This window comes from Rhagoletis zephyria, unplaced genomic scaffold, assembly GCF_001687245.7.
Source record: "Rhagoletis zephyria isolate East Lansing unplaced genomic scaffold, Rhagoletis_zephyria_1.1 Rzeph_scaffold_00543, whole genome shotgun sequence".
Classification (NCBI taxonomy): Eukaryota; Metazoa; Arthropoda; class Insecta; order Diptera; family Tephritidae; genus Rhagoletis; species Rhagoletis zephyria.
In genome coordinates this window covers 62,196-80,369 of record NW_016157627.1, presented here as the reverse complement: position 1 = coordinate 80,369, position 18,174 = coordinate 62,196, and the positions used below count along the sequence as shown (strand labels likewise).

Below are 18,174 nucleotides of genomic sequence, written 5' to 3'. Positions count from 1 at the left end.
CGGATGCAAATACTTAATGGAAATTTACGACATGAAAATATGCTTAACTGAATGCTTCATACAATACATATATGCTACATATAGTGCAAGGAGAATTTGTGTATGTATGCAAACATATGTAAGTTAAATCTCATTTGCTCTGTTGCTGTGCGTGATTTATGGCTTAGAGTTATAAAAATAAAAAATAAACTCGTGGCAAATATTTTTCATGCTTGTTTGGCAAATAAATACTTATTGGAATTTAAGACTGAAATCATTAAATGGCATTGGCATAAATAAATGGCTATAAGGGTGCAGAAATTCTCTTTTACACACAATGCAAGAATTTTTTTTTTTTTACAGTGAAAATATCATGAAATTTATTCAAACCAGGTGAGCGAACGTAGCTAGTGTTCGACTAGGCTTATGCAAATTTTCAGAGAACTCGTAACAATACCCAAATTTGTGTAGGAATGTCCTTTTTTGCATGCATGAAAGTTTTTCGTCAAACTAATGCTTAAATATGGAAAAATGGTAATGGCAAACTAAAACTTAAAAAAGTGATTTTCTCAAAACAAAAAACTGCTTTTGAAATTATTCAAATTCGGTTTACGAACGCAATCACAGCCAAGCTGGCTGCTCGCCAACTTTCAACGAAACCAAAGTAAAAATGGGCATGTTGCATTAATATCCTTTTTTGCGTACAAAATTTTGTTTGCCAAATTGTTTATTTAACTTCGAAAAATATATCAGCAAAAAAAATATATATTCGATTTTCTCAAAAATATTGCTTTTTTTAAATCAATCAAATTCGGCAAATTCAAGTTAAGAACGAAGGTATATCCAAGCTAAGTGCTCGCCAACTTTCAACGAAATCGAAGCAAAAATGCGCTTGTGGTGGGAATGTCCTTTTTTTGACACGAGAAACTTTTTAGCAAAATTGTTTCTTTAACTTGGGAAAAAGGTAATTGCAGGCCAAAAATTCAATTTTCCATTTTCTTAACATAACTGCTTTCGAAATTATTCAAACTTTGTTTGTGAACGCAAGTAAACCCAGACTTACTGCTCGCCAAATTTCAACTAAATCGAAGTAAAAATGCGCTTGGTGTGTGAACGTCCTTTTTTGCTTACAAGAAACTCTTTTGCTAAATTGTTTCTTTAACTTGGAAAAAGCATTTTCAGACCACAAATTCAATATGCAATTTTTATAGAGAACTGATTTGAAAATTATTCCAACTTGGTTTGCGAAAGCAAGTAAATCCTAGCTAACTGCTTACCAGCTTTTGAGCGAAATTGAAGCAAAAATTCGCTTGTGGTGGGAATGTCCTATTTTGCATACAAGAACCCTTTTTGCAAAATTGTTTAACGTATGCCAGCTTTAAGCGAATACGCTGAAAAACTTCAAACTGCGCACAAATGTACTTTTCTTGCATTTATTGAAATCAGACTCTTCACAAAATAGCTCACAATAGGCCCACCCGCTTGAGGCCTGGTTTTATCAATTCTTAGTATTTTCGCAGAAAAAAAAACATTTTTCAGAATTAAATTTAAGTTGTTATGCGAACATGGTTTTCAAACCGCTGTGTACATGAGAAATGTCTCTGAATGAAGATTAACCTTTTTGTTCACTTGGACAAACAAAAGCACACTAATACACAGAAATTATTTAAAGTAGTCATATTTTACAAAATATGATATATTTTGCGCCGAAAATTACTAGATGAACGCACCGTGTCTTCAGCAAGCTGCGTTACAAATTTCAGTTTAATCATACCAATAGTTTGGTTTGTTCGCGAATATCCTTTTTTTTGACTAAGACTTTTAATTTCAACCAAATATCAAGAAAAAATGCAGCACATTTCCTCAACTTAAATAACATAGCGTTGCAACATGCCAACATCAATTCACTCAAAATTCAACAGCTTCTCGTTGTAATGCTATGAAATTCGGCCTAGGAACGCAATACAGTTTTCACTTAGCAAATATCAACTTTCAGCACGCTTTTTATCCAGCCAAGCTTTACGTGCAAATATCCTTTTTTATCAAACTGCACAGAAGCGCAGCTAAAATCAACAGCAAATGCTGTTGTTTGCTATAGAAACATACCTTTTTGTTTTCAACAATTGAGAAAGTTTAATTCCCTGCATTTTCCAACAAAGGAAAAAAAATCAAATAATACCGGTCTTGCACCAACTATATGAACGCAGTGAAACTTTAGCTGCGTGCACGTCAATTTATTGCGCATACGCATCATTATTGTGGGTTTTGCGCTAGTATCCTTTTTTATGATTTCACATTTTATACTTTGGTTAACAGTTTTTTTCCGCTATGTGCAAGAATTTTTCGCTTGCACATTTTAATTTACCGCAGTTTTTGCTAATTTCAAAACTAAAACTCGGTAAATGAACATAGCATGCCTGCTCGAAAGTACACACACAATTTCTGTTTGACCGGGGCGTTATTACGAATTAACTGCTAATATCCTTCTTTTGGTGTGGATATAAAATATTTCTTGTTCAGAATTTTCGCTTTAATTAAATGCATAATGGTAGAGAAAAATTTTAGTGTTTTTAACTTTGTAGTTAATCCTTCAGTTGCTGATGTTTGTAATTTTTAAATTTTAGACATAGCAACATTCTTTAATGCCAACTGATATTAATGGTTTCCTACTTATTCCCGAAATTAGAAGGATACTTAAATGGTTTATTATCCCACGCACCTTTTAACAAAAGACTCACTAATTCAAATTGGCTACTTGGCGCTTATTTGTTTACTAAGCCAATCATTACCTCTGAAAGTATTTAATCCGATTAAAACTTTGCCAAAGGAATTTCAACGAAATTTACGTAGGCAACATAAAAATAATAATACTGCAAGCTCATCTACTTAATACTTACATATATAAGGAAGTGCTGTTTATAAAATGTCCAATCATCCATAACAAATTTAAGTCGAAGCATTTACACAAATTGATTGACGTAAATGTAAATATTCAAAATAGCTGTCAGTTTTCCCAGCAGGCAATTTCGCCTATAAAAGACGGGTTGCATGTTTCTCAGATATGGAGGACAGTGAGAGTAAAGGATTCGCTTTGTTTCGGAACTATTCTGAAAAAACCAAACACAATGTCAAAAGTAGAAAATAGGACCAACAAATAGGAACAACAGAAATCCCGGCACATGAATTGAGTTCGGTCATTCATGACCTTAGTGATAGTTTGAAAAGAATTCCTAACTTACCTTCACCTTAGTAAAACCACAACAAACCAGGAACATAAGCCGAATACCTGCCTACTCCAAAATTTTAAACTCAATAGGCATGCCTGCCAAATCAGTTTTTTTTGTGGCCAACACTGGTCTAAGCGGGTCGCCAGAGAGCCTAAATATCACCAAATTCAAACTCACTGTACTCCAACTCTTTTCCAACTACCGTGTCCCAAAAAAAAAATGCTATATCAAACCTATAACCGATATTGAAGCTTGAGAAGAGCTTAAAAGGTCCGTTTCTAGATATCTTTTCAGACAGCCAGACGCCCATAAGGACCCTTTCCAATAGGACGATCAACACCAGGCTCGTCAGCCAATGCTTTGATACTCTCCAACTGGGAAGCAAGGAACATGGTATTACTATGCTGGGTACAAGAATACTGCGGGATCGTAGGAAACGAGGCAGCCGATGAATTGGCAAGGAAAGGCTCATCGTATATACTTGTGGTCTCAGCTGGTGCACCACGAGGCTTACAATCGAAGCTCAGAACGCAGTAAATACTAGGGTGAGATAGGGGGCCTTGCATACTTTTTGGTTATCCTTTTACTAGGAAAGACATACATCTCTTGAACAGAGCCAGCAACAAGTTGCTTATTGTCTACCTGACGGGCCGTAATCAACCACGCTCTTACATGCATCACATGGTCTTTCCACAGAGCCGGATTGCCGTCTTTGCCTTGAAGACGAGGAGACGCCGAGGCACATTATGTGTGATTGACCGACATTGGCCAGACTTAGGCCAAGGCCACGCAATGAGCGGCAAAGCGGCGGGTGGCTGAGCGGCATTTCTGAGCCGCTGAGCGGCATTTTTGTATGGCGCCTCTTTGCCGCTTATTGCGTGGCCGCGACCTAAGACTGCAATACTTCAGTTCCTCCTGGGTTAGGAACCAACATAGGGATACAATACTTTTTCTAGGTCACTGTGTCCCTTGTGCTGTTACACCCAAAAAAATGTACATTACATTAACACCTATGACCAAGGAACGTAATAGTCGTCCCCTGCTACCGAATCTTCAGTCTTTACTTGGTAGCTGGGCCTTTTAGAGACTCAAGACATCTCAGCTCCAGATCTGTAAGTATTTCTCCTGTTTCCTCGATACTTTATAAAACCGTGGATTGGTAAGAATTTATAATTTATATCCTTGTATCGTTTTTAGTTTCATTTCCTCATTACCAGATACCAACTTCATTTTCTCTCTTCATATTTGAATGAAAGTGTCAATCCTTTTACTTTTTTAGTACCCAAAAAAAGTATAGAAATTCTGGAAATATAATCCAGCCAGGCACTTAGGAGAGTTTGGAATGGGTTCTTTCAGCCCTGGGATGTATGACAACTACCCTTAGAAACCCGGTTATAGGTAGATGAACGTGTTCCACAAGTTTTTTTTCATTTTTTTCTACACGCAGTGCGTGGTTTACTTTTAGTCGGTATTTCTGAGAACTAAAACATCCAACTTTGGTTAGAGTAAATAGCTCTAAATGCTTATAAACAGTAATTGAATGCGTTAGGAGCAAACTGTGATAGGTTATTGATGTAACACTGATTGTAACCATTTCTATGGTTGGAATTTGAATGAGACATGGAAGTAAATTATGTCTGTCAAAAACCTCCTTGGTTCACCTATGTTTTACGCTTATCAACAACAACCAGCGCGAGAAGCTCTTAATTGTAACACCGATACATCCCAATCCGCAGCCACAGAAGGTAATCATTAACCAATCATCGAGACAATAAAAACCATATCCTTCAAAGCAATTATCAACCGAAGTCGTCGGGAGATCACCAACACGTTGCCAACTTACGCGCACCGAGAGCTGCTACCAGGCTTTCCCTGTGAACGACTACAGCCAACTCTTAATTTTTTTGTTTTACCGAAGTCCCCTTCAAGAGACACACCCAGTTTTTGGAGCGGCCTAGTAGCTTAGTTCACCTTTACGATGAATGCCTCGCCGTTTTATCGGATGTACGATAGATAAAGCCTTTTTGGCTCTACAAAGATCGTGTTAGTTTGGCCAACGTATATTTCGTTTTGGTTTCTGGCTCCAAGGCTGCCCAGAAGTGAGATTACTGTTGAGTTAGACCGAGGACTGATAAACGTAGAGCCGACTTTGTAGATATTCTTCACATTGACCAAATACTGGCCTGTGGGCACTGACGATAATACTAGATAAGATTTTGGTTTCGAATTAAGAGCCTTCATAACGGGCGTCTAACAGACGGAGTAGTTTGTTGCCTTTCAGGTTTGTCACAGAACTCGATCGTTTGAACATAGCACAGAGTTCTGAGAAGTGCCTACGATCAGCACTTGGTGCTCTTCATTTCGGTTCTTGGCTATCGAAGGTTATGCGGAAATGAGACTTCTGATCATTTAGCCCGGGATATTGTTCGCTTTTAACCCCAAACGAGCTTTCGATTCCGATCTAGTAAGACTGATTAGTTTTAGTCTTTTAGCGAAACGTAGCCACAAAGCTGATTTCTTTCAATTTCACTCGCTCGTTCGAACTCACCGAACCGAAGTCTTTGGTAGCAAAATGAGTTCTCGTTTCTACTTAGACGGTGTGCTCTTGGAAGTGATCATAACCCAACCATGAAAAATAGAAAGAGCTCTAAATATTGCAAAGTTATTTTTTTCTTGACAGCGCCAATTGCACTGCAACATAATATAACAGCACTGTACAGGTGAGAAAGGATTAAGTGAACAGGTATTGTGAATAACACAATTTGACATTGGTCCGGCGGATAACAGAGCCAACTAAGCGAGTATGACAGACAGCCGCCGTAAGCGATAATAAAAATAAATAAATATGCATAGTGAATGAGTATACAATGTACAAAAAGCAATATTAAACAGGAATCAGGAAAGTGATAATTCAGCTTGCGACAAAGCAATATATGTATGCAAGGTAGGGGGGAAAGTACAATTCGCAAAAGGATAAATACCAAGCGATGAAAGAAGAAAAAACGCCAGCGAGACCAAGCACAGCACAACTGCAATAAAGCGCCGTAAGTAGACAACCGTGTGGTTTGACCTGCTTCTGTCAGAGCATTAAATAAAAGTAAAGTATAATGGTATAAAATGAAATTGCAAAAGTATGCTCGTAGAGGTAAAAAATCATATTACAGCGATACAATTGAGCACCGGGCAAAGGATAAAGCTGGAATGCCAGTTTAATGGTAAAAAAAAATACGAGCGTATACTAACAAACAAAAGCAAGTATGGGAATGTGAAAATAAAATAAAATATTAGTAATAACAAAATAATAAATAAAACGAGCAATGGAGAAAAAAGAAAAACAAATAAAGAAAAGTTCTTACCCACAGAAACTAACTAATAGAGGAACAGGTGAGAGTAGATAGATGCATGTGTCCTTGTTGTACTAGTAACGGCATTTGTTACGTTACATGTTTGATCATAGAAATAAATGTAAATGCAAATGAAAGCAATTTATAATATCCAGAAGAGATAAGTGTGCATGAATAAATTTGCATATACAGCGTAGACTAAAAAAGGACGATTGTAGCGTTGTAAGTGCGCTGTTCTGCACTAACAACACCACCACCACCACCACCACCACCACACAAATATTTAACATTTTGAAATGTCTGCACACGAAAGCAATTCACTTAATGACAAGTGATGTGCACACAAGCCGTTGCAAATGTTTGAGGTATTTGTGACCATGCAATTAGGTTTGTATGTACAAATGTACATACATACGTCTGTATCCGAAGTCAAAGTAAATTTGGGTTGTCAAAAATCTATTCTAAGCTTTTAGGTCAATAGCTTTGGAGGGTGGCAGAGTGAATAGGAAGTGATTTCCAGGAAGTGGAATAATAGACAAAAGCAAGGATATATATAAGCAGTACATGTGTAGGGGTTTAAATCAAACCGAGTTACGCATACATTCAAAGTTACCTTGCATATTCCCAAACATAAGCAGATACCTATGCATGCGTCCACAAATCGAAACTGGAAAAGCAAGGTAACCGAGCGTAGGGATTTTTGGCAACTATTGGAGTGTGTGTGATACTAATTTTAGTTTAATTTTAATTGTGTCTTATGCAATTATAAACCAAATATTTGCTTGTATAACTTTTGCAAAGACATTGATTTTATGACCAAATTTACTATAAGATTGAGAAATGCTTTCAGCTTTTTGCGTACAAAATTTGACAGACATTGAATGACGTTAACTACAAGCGTCTGCATGTCCTTTTTGTTTTAAGTGACGAAAAATATATTTTGTAATGATATTAACGCAAAACGAGAGAAAATAATTGCACTTACAAAATCTGATTTTTTTTTCTTGTCTGAAAACTTTAGCCTAAACGCTTAGCTCTCGCTTTCGAACTTACTATATGAATGTCAAATACCATCCGCTATGCTCATGCGAAATTTCATACAAATCGGAGGATTTTTTAACTAGCTTACTGAATGTCCTTTTTCGACAATGTGAAAAAAAGTTAAATTTTTAGTTTATCAATTTATCAAGACACGCACCACAAATTGAAGCAGAAGCTCGGCCAACACTTAGCGAAAGTGTAAGCGCAAAAATATTATTATTATATCGATTTTGTATGTTTAAGGGTCGCAAAAAGCATTAAAAAATGGCTTCCCATCAAAACACTCATATCGACCCCAACTCTATGCTTTAGCTATGCCATTAATTTGCGAAAACCACAATTTCTATCGCACTTCACAAATCACATTAATGGATTGTGAACAGCACCTGCTGATAAGCAGTCGAAACTCCAGCTGCCAATTACATATACATACACTCGCCTTATACGCTTGTCCATATGGTATTTTTGTTTTATATGTATGCATGTATGTACGGATTTGTTTACATGTTCCTCACTAAAATCCATTTACTGCCAACGTCGTAGTTCCAACGGCTTCATTCACCAACGAGGTGACTTGCAAAAATTTTTTTTTCATTTGTTTTCTACGCCAAATAACAATCGCCCATGCTGTGATTCACTTTGTTCCTTTGTATGGAAGGAAACAAAGCATACAAAAGCAACACTAAGAAGCAGCAAAGGCAGGGTAAATCAACAGTAAGCTGTTGACCAGGATAGCGCATAGCTTTATTATATTTACTTTATTTATTTATTATATTACAAAAAGAGTTTTTTTTTGTTTGCTCGTTGTTTTTTATTGTATACCTTTGCCCAGACGCAAACATTTTTTTGTGCCCTTGTGCTGATTTAAGTGCGAACATTCATTAATATTATTAGCGTAAAAAAGAGAAAATATCGACAACTTAAAGCAATAAGCATTGTAATGGCATATTGTTGTTACTTTTTCATTTTGACTTAAGCACAAAAAAGGATATACATAGGCATAGCATAATTTGGGTGTAAGTGATTTTTTTGAAATTCAATACAAGGTTAGTGCATTAGTAGTTGTGTTCAATGACAGAAAGGAGTGGGTAAGCTACAAGCGTTTAGGAATAATTACTTCCTTTCTTCAAGAAATCATATATAACACCCAAAAAAGGATATACGTGTGGCTCTGTATTGAAGCTAGCGATTGTTATAAAATTTGCTGAGGAGCTAGCCCATAGAAAACTACGTAAATTTATCCAAAGCTTCGCTTTACAGCATGGACTCTGTACGGAAAAAAATTTGTTTTCTTACTAAAACATGTTCTAACCACTAACAACTTATTGTATTGCAATTATGCAACAATTGATAAATTACCAACAAAAAGGATATACGTGTAGCTTTGTTTTTAAACAAACGATTCTATTGAAATTTATTGAGAAGCTAGTGCATGGACAACTACGTTCATTTACCAAAGCTCAGTTCAATAGTATTGACTGTGCAAAAGTTAGGAGACTTATCGTAAGATCCTGTTTTAGCGCATTAAGCTCATTTTCGCACAAATAAAAAAATGTAAAATCATGCTAAGCGAGTGCTTTAATTTTCTTAAACCGCGTTCAATAACAAAGTTGCAGCTAAAAAGTTGTTAACTCTGAACTATTATAACAAATATGAGTAAATATAAGCAGTAAAACTTAGGCTTTAGAGGTTTAGAGGTTTGATTATTAGATACTTTCTTTGTTTATATAACTAGAAAAAAAGGACATTCGTTTGCACTGGTTTGCGATTCTTGCTTAGTTAGCTGCGTTGAATTGCTAAAACAGAGCTTAAAAGCTTTTATTATTTAGTATTTACGGCATACGCAAAATGATATTCAGCGCGAAATTTGAATTGGTGCACATATGTAGAAAAACTTTAGATTGTTTGTTTTTGTAATAAAAAAGGACACTCAGCTGGACTTGTTTAGAAGCAAGTGGCTCATTTGAGATTTAAGACACGTTTAGTTCTTTATCAACTGCATTCGAATACCAAAGTAGAACTTAGAATATGTTGCCGCTCAAAAGTTATGGCACTTTATATGAGCACATGCATATGTGCATACATACATAAAATTATAAAAATTAGTCAAACAAAAAAATTTTTTTAAATGCTAAATTTTAACAAAAAACCTTTCGGAAAAAGGACATTTGTAAAATGGTCCCACCCCTTTAGCCACGTTAATTTACCGAAATTAATTTATAACGCTCAATACAAACAAACAAAAAATCCAAAAAGAGGACGTTTGCGTAGTGCACTTAAAATTCAATGATGTTTGATTTTTTTTTTTCAAATCGCTCCGACAACTTTGTACATGTAGAAAAATTTTGTTAAATATGTCTGATTTAATTTTCTTCATATTTTGTAAAATGTTTCCACTCGTGTAGCGACGTTCGTTTACCAAATCTTCGCTCTAACGCTAAATTTTAACCAAAAAAGGACACTCATGTAGTGCATTTAAAAGTCAACGGATGTTCTTCAAATTTTGTAATAGATATCTACTATTGTTCCTACGTTCATTTACCAAAGTACAATGCAAAAGCTGCAGCCCAGCAAAACTTCGAATTCCTCAAAATTTCAAAACTACAACGCGCATTATCCATAGAAAGCAGTTGCCACCCTCAATGTCTCAATTTAATTGAAATGTCAAATATGTATTTGGCAGCTAAACTAAACACCAGCAGGATACGTGCACATCCGCCCACGTACGCCCACACATATACACACATCTGCATTTCGAATGAAATATCAACAATCAAATGCAACGGAAAAACAGGCGAGAAAAAAAATAATCCTTGTAGTAAAACGGATGGCGTGAATATTTCAACTTTGTTGCAAAAAAGGACAAAAAGGATTTGAAACAAAGCCATTGCTTGCTGGCTGGCCACAGCAACACTAACTATGCTGGTATGGCTTACGGTGCTGGAAATTGCTGCGACAAAAAGTTTTGCTACTCACTTTTTCGAAACAGAAATTGCAGCAATTGCACTTTTCGGAAGGAAGTGGGCGTGACAATGGTGGAAAAAGCCAAAGAGAAAAGAAATTGAGAATAAAGAAAAATAATGAATGGAAAATTCTCAAGTCGAATTAGTGCAGCGCGCATGAGTGGAAGAAATCACTTCGCATTGGGGGAAGAAGCAGAGCGAATGCATAGCAGCCATACAAAAATCGAAAGTCATTAATGGGCAAGTAAAATAAAAAAAAAAATAATAACAAAAAAAGCATTGGAGAAAAATAGTTAGTAGATAGAAGTGCTGTGAACAGTGGGGCAATAGCCAATCGCCAGAGTAGCTAGCTGGCGCAAATTTTTCCGACTGCAATAATTTATGATGTAACCGAACTTTTATGCTCCCACTTGAACAGACAATGGCAGCAATGGCGCGCTTGACCTACTTGCTCGTTAATGTTTAAAGACATCAACTCTTTGAAAAATTTAGTGGGAGTACATATAAGCAGCAAGAGATTATGTGCTTAAAGCTATCGACTATCAATGCAGAGAAAAAAAATCTGAAGTGCCTTGCAATATTCAACTATGTAAATAAATATGCAAGCACGCTAATGATCCCTTTTTGTCATGCAATCATCATTAAACTTGCACATAATTATGGCCACTAGCATGCCAATTATATTATACTTTATAATTGTTGGCGTTTGGGGACGAAGAACTTCTTTAGAAAAAAAGGACATTCACACAGCTTTGAAAGTACAGCTGTGTTGCAGCTGAAATTCACAGCAAACCATGTCCAAATACTGCTACGTTCGCACACGCAATCATAGTGTGATTCGAGTATGCGCTGCAGGATATTGGATGAAATTAAACTTTCCAGATATTGCACATGTACATTAACTTTAACTTGCAGTAATGCAGTAAATAATAACCTGCGAGCATCTTTTCAGGTAAAAAACAAACTTGTAAACGCGCCCAGCGCCTTTATGCTGTGTTTTAATTTATTGTAACTCGCTATACGAACGTGTGCTGCCTGTGGCTAAGCCACAAACGAGTTTCAGTCGAATCGCACGCACACAACGGTTGACGTGCAAATATCCTTTTTTTTGCGAGTGAAGCAAAACATACATAGCATAGCAGTCAATCGACTGTTATGAGATATACAGATAAATAAGCATGAAATAAGCATAGATTTAAGCTTTTGGGGCAAGTACGCAGCGCTGCTTTTACGCTTATGTGTACATATATCTTTTCGTAATTCCTTTCATTGTAAATATTAATTATGAAATATGTATGTATTAATTTTTTTGCTACTCACATAGCCAATTCATGCGCTCGGTGTACTCCACCTTGCGCTTCAGATCCTTGATGAGCGCACGAAAATCCTCATCGTTGAAATGACATTGGATGATTGTGTTATTTAGCTGCACAATGTTGTATTCATTGTTGCCATTGCTGCCCGGCCCGCTAGCGGTGTGTTGTTGCTGCTGCTGCTGTGTGGGCGAGGGCGTCAACGCCGGCGACACCACATTGCCATTACTTGACGCTTCTAGCTGGCCGCCAAGGCTGAGCTTGCGCATCGCATCACCGCCATAAAGCGCCGCTGCTGTCGCTACCGCTGCCGCAGCCGCCGGCCCGCCTTCCACATTGCTGCACGATTTGCTTAGTATGATCGTCGCGCGATTGGCAATCGAATTGGCGGCTAAGAGATGCTCGCCTGCGCCACCGCAGCTGCCGCGATGGTACGGAAATTTGCCACCAGTGCTCGACGTTAACCCCGCATAGTTGTTGTTTTTTAGCGTCACATGCAATTGATTGCTCAACAGCTGCTGCTGTAATAGCTGCTGGCTGCTGGGGTGTGTTGAGCAATCGCTGGCGCGCCGCCGCCGATCCAAGCAACCGCTCATGCTGAATGGCTGCAGAAAGGCATTGCTATAGCTGCGTTGCTGATGTGGCTGCGGCTGCGGCTTTTGTGATTGACTAGATTCCTTTGCGCCAGACGCAACTTTTGAGCTGCCCTGCTGGTTATTACTGACTGTTGCTGACGCCGTGACGCTAACTTTGCTGCCGCCATCGCCGGCGTCACTGCTATTGTAAAGATTATTGGCATTACGTAAATTTGTCTGCTGCTCTATATCGGCGGCTGTGGGCAGTAGCTGTTGTGCGACGTTGCTGTCTGTCCCCACAGCGCTGCCGCCGCTCATAATGATTAGTTGTTGTGGTGGCTGTTGCTGTTGCGTTGACTGCTGTCTGCTACTTGCGGCAATTTTGCCGTTGCCGCGCTCACTGCCCCGTCGACTGTGCTGCCGCCGCCGTATTACGGTGATGCGATGCTGCCGCTGCTCATAGAACTGTACCAGCAGCTCCTCCAGCACAGCAAGCGAACGCTTTGATGCGGCGCTCTCCTCCTCACCAGCGCCTGCTGCACCGACGGATGACTTGCGGCGCACTGTGCCCGCCGTGTAAGTGGCTGAGGTCTCGTCTTCCTCCTCTTCCTCGTCGTCTTCTAAAGAACTTAACGTCGGCTCTTCTTCAGCTCTAGGCGCTTGTCCCTGCAGCGTCTTATCGTCTTCCTCGCTTGCCTTCGCTACGCCGTAACTGCTACTCGCCAAGGAACTATCAGGCGTCAGACTGCGTTTACTCGTCAGCGGAGTAGTCGCCGCTGTTGAAGTTATCGCTGCCGCTGACGATGTCACTACCGCTACCGGTACGTCGACCGCCGTTGTTGAGCGTTTCGTGCGATACCCTGACGCTGCCGCCGCGATTCTGCGCTCAGTATCGGGTATCGAATGCCGCAGTAGTATGTCCTGCAACTGCTTGCGTTGCTTTGCCGGACTGTAGGGATTCACCAACCGGAAATCACCATAGATTTTCGCCAAAAAGCGCACGCGCGATGCAATATAGCCGATTTTGCGCAACACGCGTACATCAGCCCCAATACTAGCGCGCTGCTGTTGCTTGCGACGACGTCGATGGCTGCTTCCGCCGTCGCTACCGCCGCTTACACCACTAACGCCGCTAATGCCACTAACTGCGCTGCTGCGTCGACTACCGGCGTCCAGCGGCGTCGCTTCTTGACTTTCGTGCGCCTGTGCGTACTCACGGCGTAAGGTGGAGCGGCGCTTGGGTATGGCGCGTAAGGTGTGCGCAGGAAAGGCAGGGCGCGCGCGAAATGTATAAACTTCGCTGTTCTCGCTGTCGTCGCTGCCGCTACCGCTGGACGATGTGTGCGATGCGGATGAGGCCGTCGACGATGACAAAATCGAACAATCTGAGGCGCAGCTGAGCTGGTAGTACTCCGCCTCCAAGTGTTCGGCGGCGAGGCTGAGTGTGATGGGCGTGGTGTTGCTGCTGGTGCTTATGCTGATGCTCTTTGTGGGGGCTGTGGCTACGTTTGTTGTTGTTGCTGCTTCGACCGGCGCTACGCTCGTGTCTATCGTTGCTTCTGTGGCGCTAGGCGCTGTTGACTCAGTGCTTATGCGTTGTGCGTGCGTTGCTGCGTCTAAGGCTGCGTTCGCATTACACTTGACTGCTGTGACGCTTTCAGTCCCACTTTGTTGCGGCAGTTGTGTGCTCGCCGTAGGCTCGGCAGATGTCCCAATTATAGTTGTGGTTATAGTTGATGCTGTGGCTATTGTCGTTATAGTTGTTGTTGCTGTAGTTATCGCTGTGGGCGTTACTTTTGGCGGTATTGGCTGCGGACTGCTGCGGCAGCTGCTGTCCTTGTACATTTATAAGCCAAAAAGCCACAAGATCCTCTGCGCAATGGACTGAGTAGGTGACTGATTGAGTGATTGATCCGCTCGGCCAGTTGAGATTAAGTAAGACGGAGAGTTGAAGAGTGAGAGACGGAGCTAGAGTCGCAGAGAATGAGAGATGGCACACGATTGGTGGTACGACAGCGCGCACGTTAAAACGTACGGACACAGGCGCGATCCACTGGCAGTTGGTTTCGATATCTTTCGCTAAAGCGCTAATGGGTGAGTTCGCTTATTTGAGCTGCGTGAACAGCAGGAAACACTTGTTCAGATTTTTAATTTCTTTTCATAATTCGCAATGCCATTTACTTCACTTTTTCGTTGTTTCTTTCGCCACTAAACTTTTGTATACCTTATTTTTTATTTCTTTTTTCACTTCACGCCCCGATCACTCTATTCCTTAAGCCCTCTCACTTTTTTCTTCATTTCTTATTATCCATCTCACTTCCCTTTCCCACGTTTTTGCACTTTTTATTTGTATAATCCAGGTACACTGCCACTTCTTCCACAACCCGCCTCAGTCGCGCTCAACTTAGCCGCGCATTTGTGCAATTATCCTTTCGCTTCCTTCGTGCACTCGGTTGTAGTTATTGTGCGCTTGTATGTACAATAACACCAACGTCTACTCACAGCTGTGGCATTAGCGGTAATTTTCCACAACGTCCAGCGTAGCGTGGTATATAAATGCAAATGTCACAGTACATTTCCATTTAGATTTTAAAATTCAAACACTCACTTCCTCGATTTGGTTGCGTCGACAGCTTTCTCTTTCCCCCTTCACACTTTACTTTGGTCTAGCGCACAATGATGTGCAATTTCTTGGTGGCTATCGTTTTGGAAAAGCGTACTTTCCTTTACATGTTGCCAACGAAGTACGGTTCGTACGCTTTCATGTCATATCCTGACTGCCGGCAATTGCGTTTATGCGCTCGACTTCCGCTTATGTCGGGTGGCTAAAAGTATAGCAAACTACGTCCATGCCATATCGCACACTAACCGGCGCGTTATTCTATGTTCAATAAACAGCGACAATTCCAAATTTTAAATTCCAACACTTGAGCAGCAGGTCCTTCGCATTGTGTCTACACTGGAGCGGAAAGTCTGTAAGTAAATAAAGAGTGGCGTGTTAATAGTAATTTTCAAACCACAGGCTGCAACTAAATTGTATTATACACTTCTAATATTAAAGGACGGACAAAAGTGTGCATAAAATTATGCAGATTTTTTTTTTGTTTTTTCCCTCAATGGGAATACATATTTGCATAAGTTCGAGGCACTAGACAGCTCTTGCGGATAATAGAGTCAACACAAAATATACCAACCACCAAAAAAACTGTGTGCCTTTAAAGTGGCAGCCAGAGACTGCCATAAATGGATCCTTACTGGATGTCGTGGGAATAAACGTTTTGGAACTACAGCCTCTGAGTACTACCATACCTTAAGAGCCTATGGACATAGCAACACTTAAGCGCATAGTCAACGACATCGAGACCGACACAGATCGTGGAAAGTCAATAGGTTACAGTAGCGGTCGATGTTGAAACCGGGGCACTTACATAGATCCGTGCTTTAGGCCGTGCGCAGCATTCCGCTTCTAAAAAGCAGCATGTGGAGTCTGCGTATCTAAGCATTTATCGCGACCTCTAATTCACGAAATGAAGCAGGTACTCGAAAAATTATCACCTGCCCAAAGTATTGAGAATTCACGTGGCAGGTGCCAGGCTATTCTACGTATCTCGGACGTCGGAAAAAGCAGTTGTGGAGACCCCCGTCGCTCGTGATGGCGATGTGTGCTATTAGGATGCCCCGGCTATAGCTAAACCTCGTCTTCCTTGCCTTGTAAGCTCTATTTGAAGGATCAATTCTCTTATGATGCGCTTGTGAATAGCTAGCGGTATGCCTGATACCCTTCATGAAGTCAACAGCAGAACGCATTTGCTCTGCCTGGTGAAGTTGTCAGTTATATCGTTGCCTGGTATGTTAGGTTAGATTAAGTTGATGACAGTCGGTCCAAGGGCCAACTCACTTAGACCTTGCATGCCCATTTTGATACACCGGATAGTTCCGTAAGAGAGCTAAGTAAGTGCCTACCTAGAAAGTCCGCTGTGCTTTTAGCTAAAGCTGGTTAGCTACAGAAGAAGTGCTCAACTGTTTCTTACTCTTTCTCAGCTCTCAGTTTGTGCTGAGATTATTCCATTTGACTGTGTTGTCCTGATACCTAAATATCGAAATTCCAACGCAGGTGGTTAAATAAATACCCAAAGAAAAATCACCACATACAAGGATAAACCACCGCGTTAGTGTCCTTCCTTGCCTAACTGAACATCTTTCAGCCTTGAAGCTTCCTGAAAACTGACTAACTCTCTATCAGAGGTGATTTGAAGTTAGTTAGAGGTGATCCGAGAAGAATGGTGGGCTAAGGCAGAAACTCTCTACGGTCCGTTAGTTACAACTGTCTTCAACTACATTCGAAGCTACACCAAAAATAAATTGATGCTTTAGTCTGTGGAAGGATCCAGTTCCAAAATACAGTGATCAAACCAACGAGCCAATAAAACGAACGAATATGCAAATCTCTGACTCAAAACAAAGTGCTGAAGTGATTAACCGCGAGTACCTGGGAGCCGTTAAAGGAACCCTGCTAGCAACGCCCAAAGCGATCGTCCGGTCAGGAACAAGCGAAACGTAGTGGTGAAAAATCTACATATAGCTATTCGCACATGCCAACTGGGAATGGAGCCGGATGCGTAAGACAGCACGCACATCGAGGCAAAGGTAGAACTTCCGTTCAAATAAGCTCAACGCAAAGCCGTGTACAACAATTCTCCATAGCGATGTTGTCAAAAAAACAACATCGTCCTAAGAGATCGATCGCCGCCAAATAGCATTGAGGGAGTGGAGCTGACGAGAGAAGCCAGGTGGAGTCATAGTCTCAACAGCTACAGGGACAAATACCTGCCAAACATGGTTATTACAACACCTAACTCGTCTACGTATGCACCTCCAACCCGACGTCCTCGACACCGGGAAGACCGGGTACTACGCCCTTCTCGTCCGCAGGCTCGCCGAGTCAGCGGATGAAGAGGACTCCACTTGAAGAGGAGCAACTCCATGCCAGCACTGTAGGCAGTATAACCTTCGCAAGGTGAGATAATATGAAGAAGAAAATACTCAATACTGCTAAGCCGTAATAAAAAGGATCATGCAGGCCAGGCAGAGGTAGCATTTTGTAAATACATACATACATAAAAAACTGGGCATTTTAGTTAGAAGAAATGCACGGCAACTACGACAGGTATCGCCGAAATTGGAAAGTTGTGGTAACCGTGGCAGACAAACTCAGTGCAGGAAGAAAGGAACCGACAATTGGCCAACAATAGGGGTATGGTCAAAGTGTTCTGCAGACAGTCCTTCGGGCCCATAAGCAAGCCACAGTCAGGGAGCGACTTATATCTCTCACTCCGGATGTAAAAATCCGGGAAAGAACGACAAAGCAGAACAGTTTGAGAAAGTTTGTGGTACTACAGAGGTAATTAGAAGCTGTACGCATTGAACCAACAGATGGCCAATGCTATACAAAAGACCGTGAGTGAGCAAAATGAGGACAAACGAATTTAGAGTTCGACAAAGGGGGGAAAATGAAATCACATCAAATCTTTACAAAGAATCAACGTCGATCCTGTGGAATTTTTCAGGCTATAGTGNTTTAGAGTTCGACAAAGGGGGGAAAATGAAATCACATCAAATCTTTACAAGGAATCAACGTCGATCCTGTGGAATTTTTCAGGCTTATAGTTCATATGAGTTAGTACCCAGAATTGGAGGGTGAACTCGGACTTGGAAAATTTCGTATTTCTTGG

At 40.5% G+C, this 18,174-nt stretch overlaps 1 protein-coding gene across 2 annotated transcripts in view; it reads right to left on the bottom strand.

Moving 5' to 3' along the window:
* Nucleotides 1-18,174, bottom strand: part of Pde9 (phosphodiesterase 9) — a 189,689-nt gene that overhangs the window by 111,525 nt on the left and 59,990 nt on the right. For both annotated transcript variants that reach the window (XM_017612446.1, XM_017612447.1), the window contains one exon: nt 11,875-15,415. In XM_017612446.1, coding sequence (XP_017467935.1) covers nt 11,875-14,287 — 2,413 coding nt within the window. In that variant the 5' untranslated portion in view covers nt 14,288-15,415. The remainder of the gene's footprint in view (nt 1-11,874; nt 15,416-18,174) is intronic.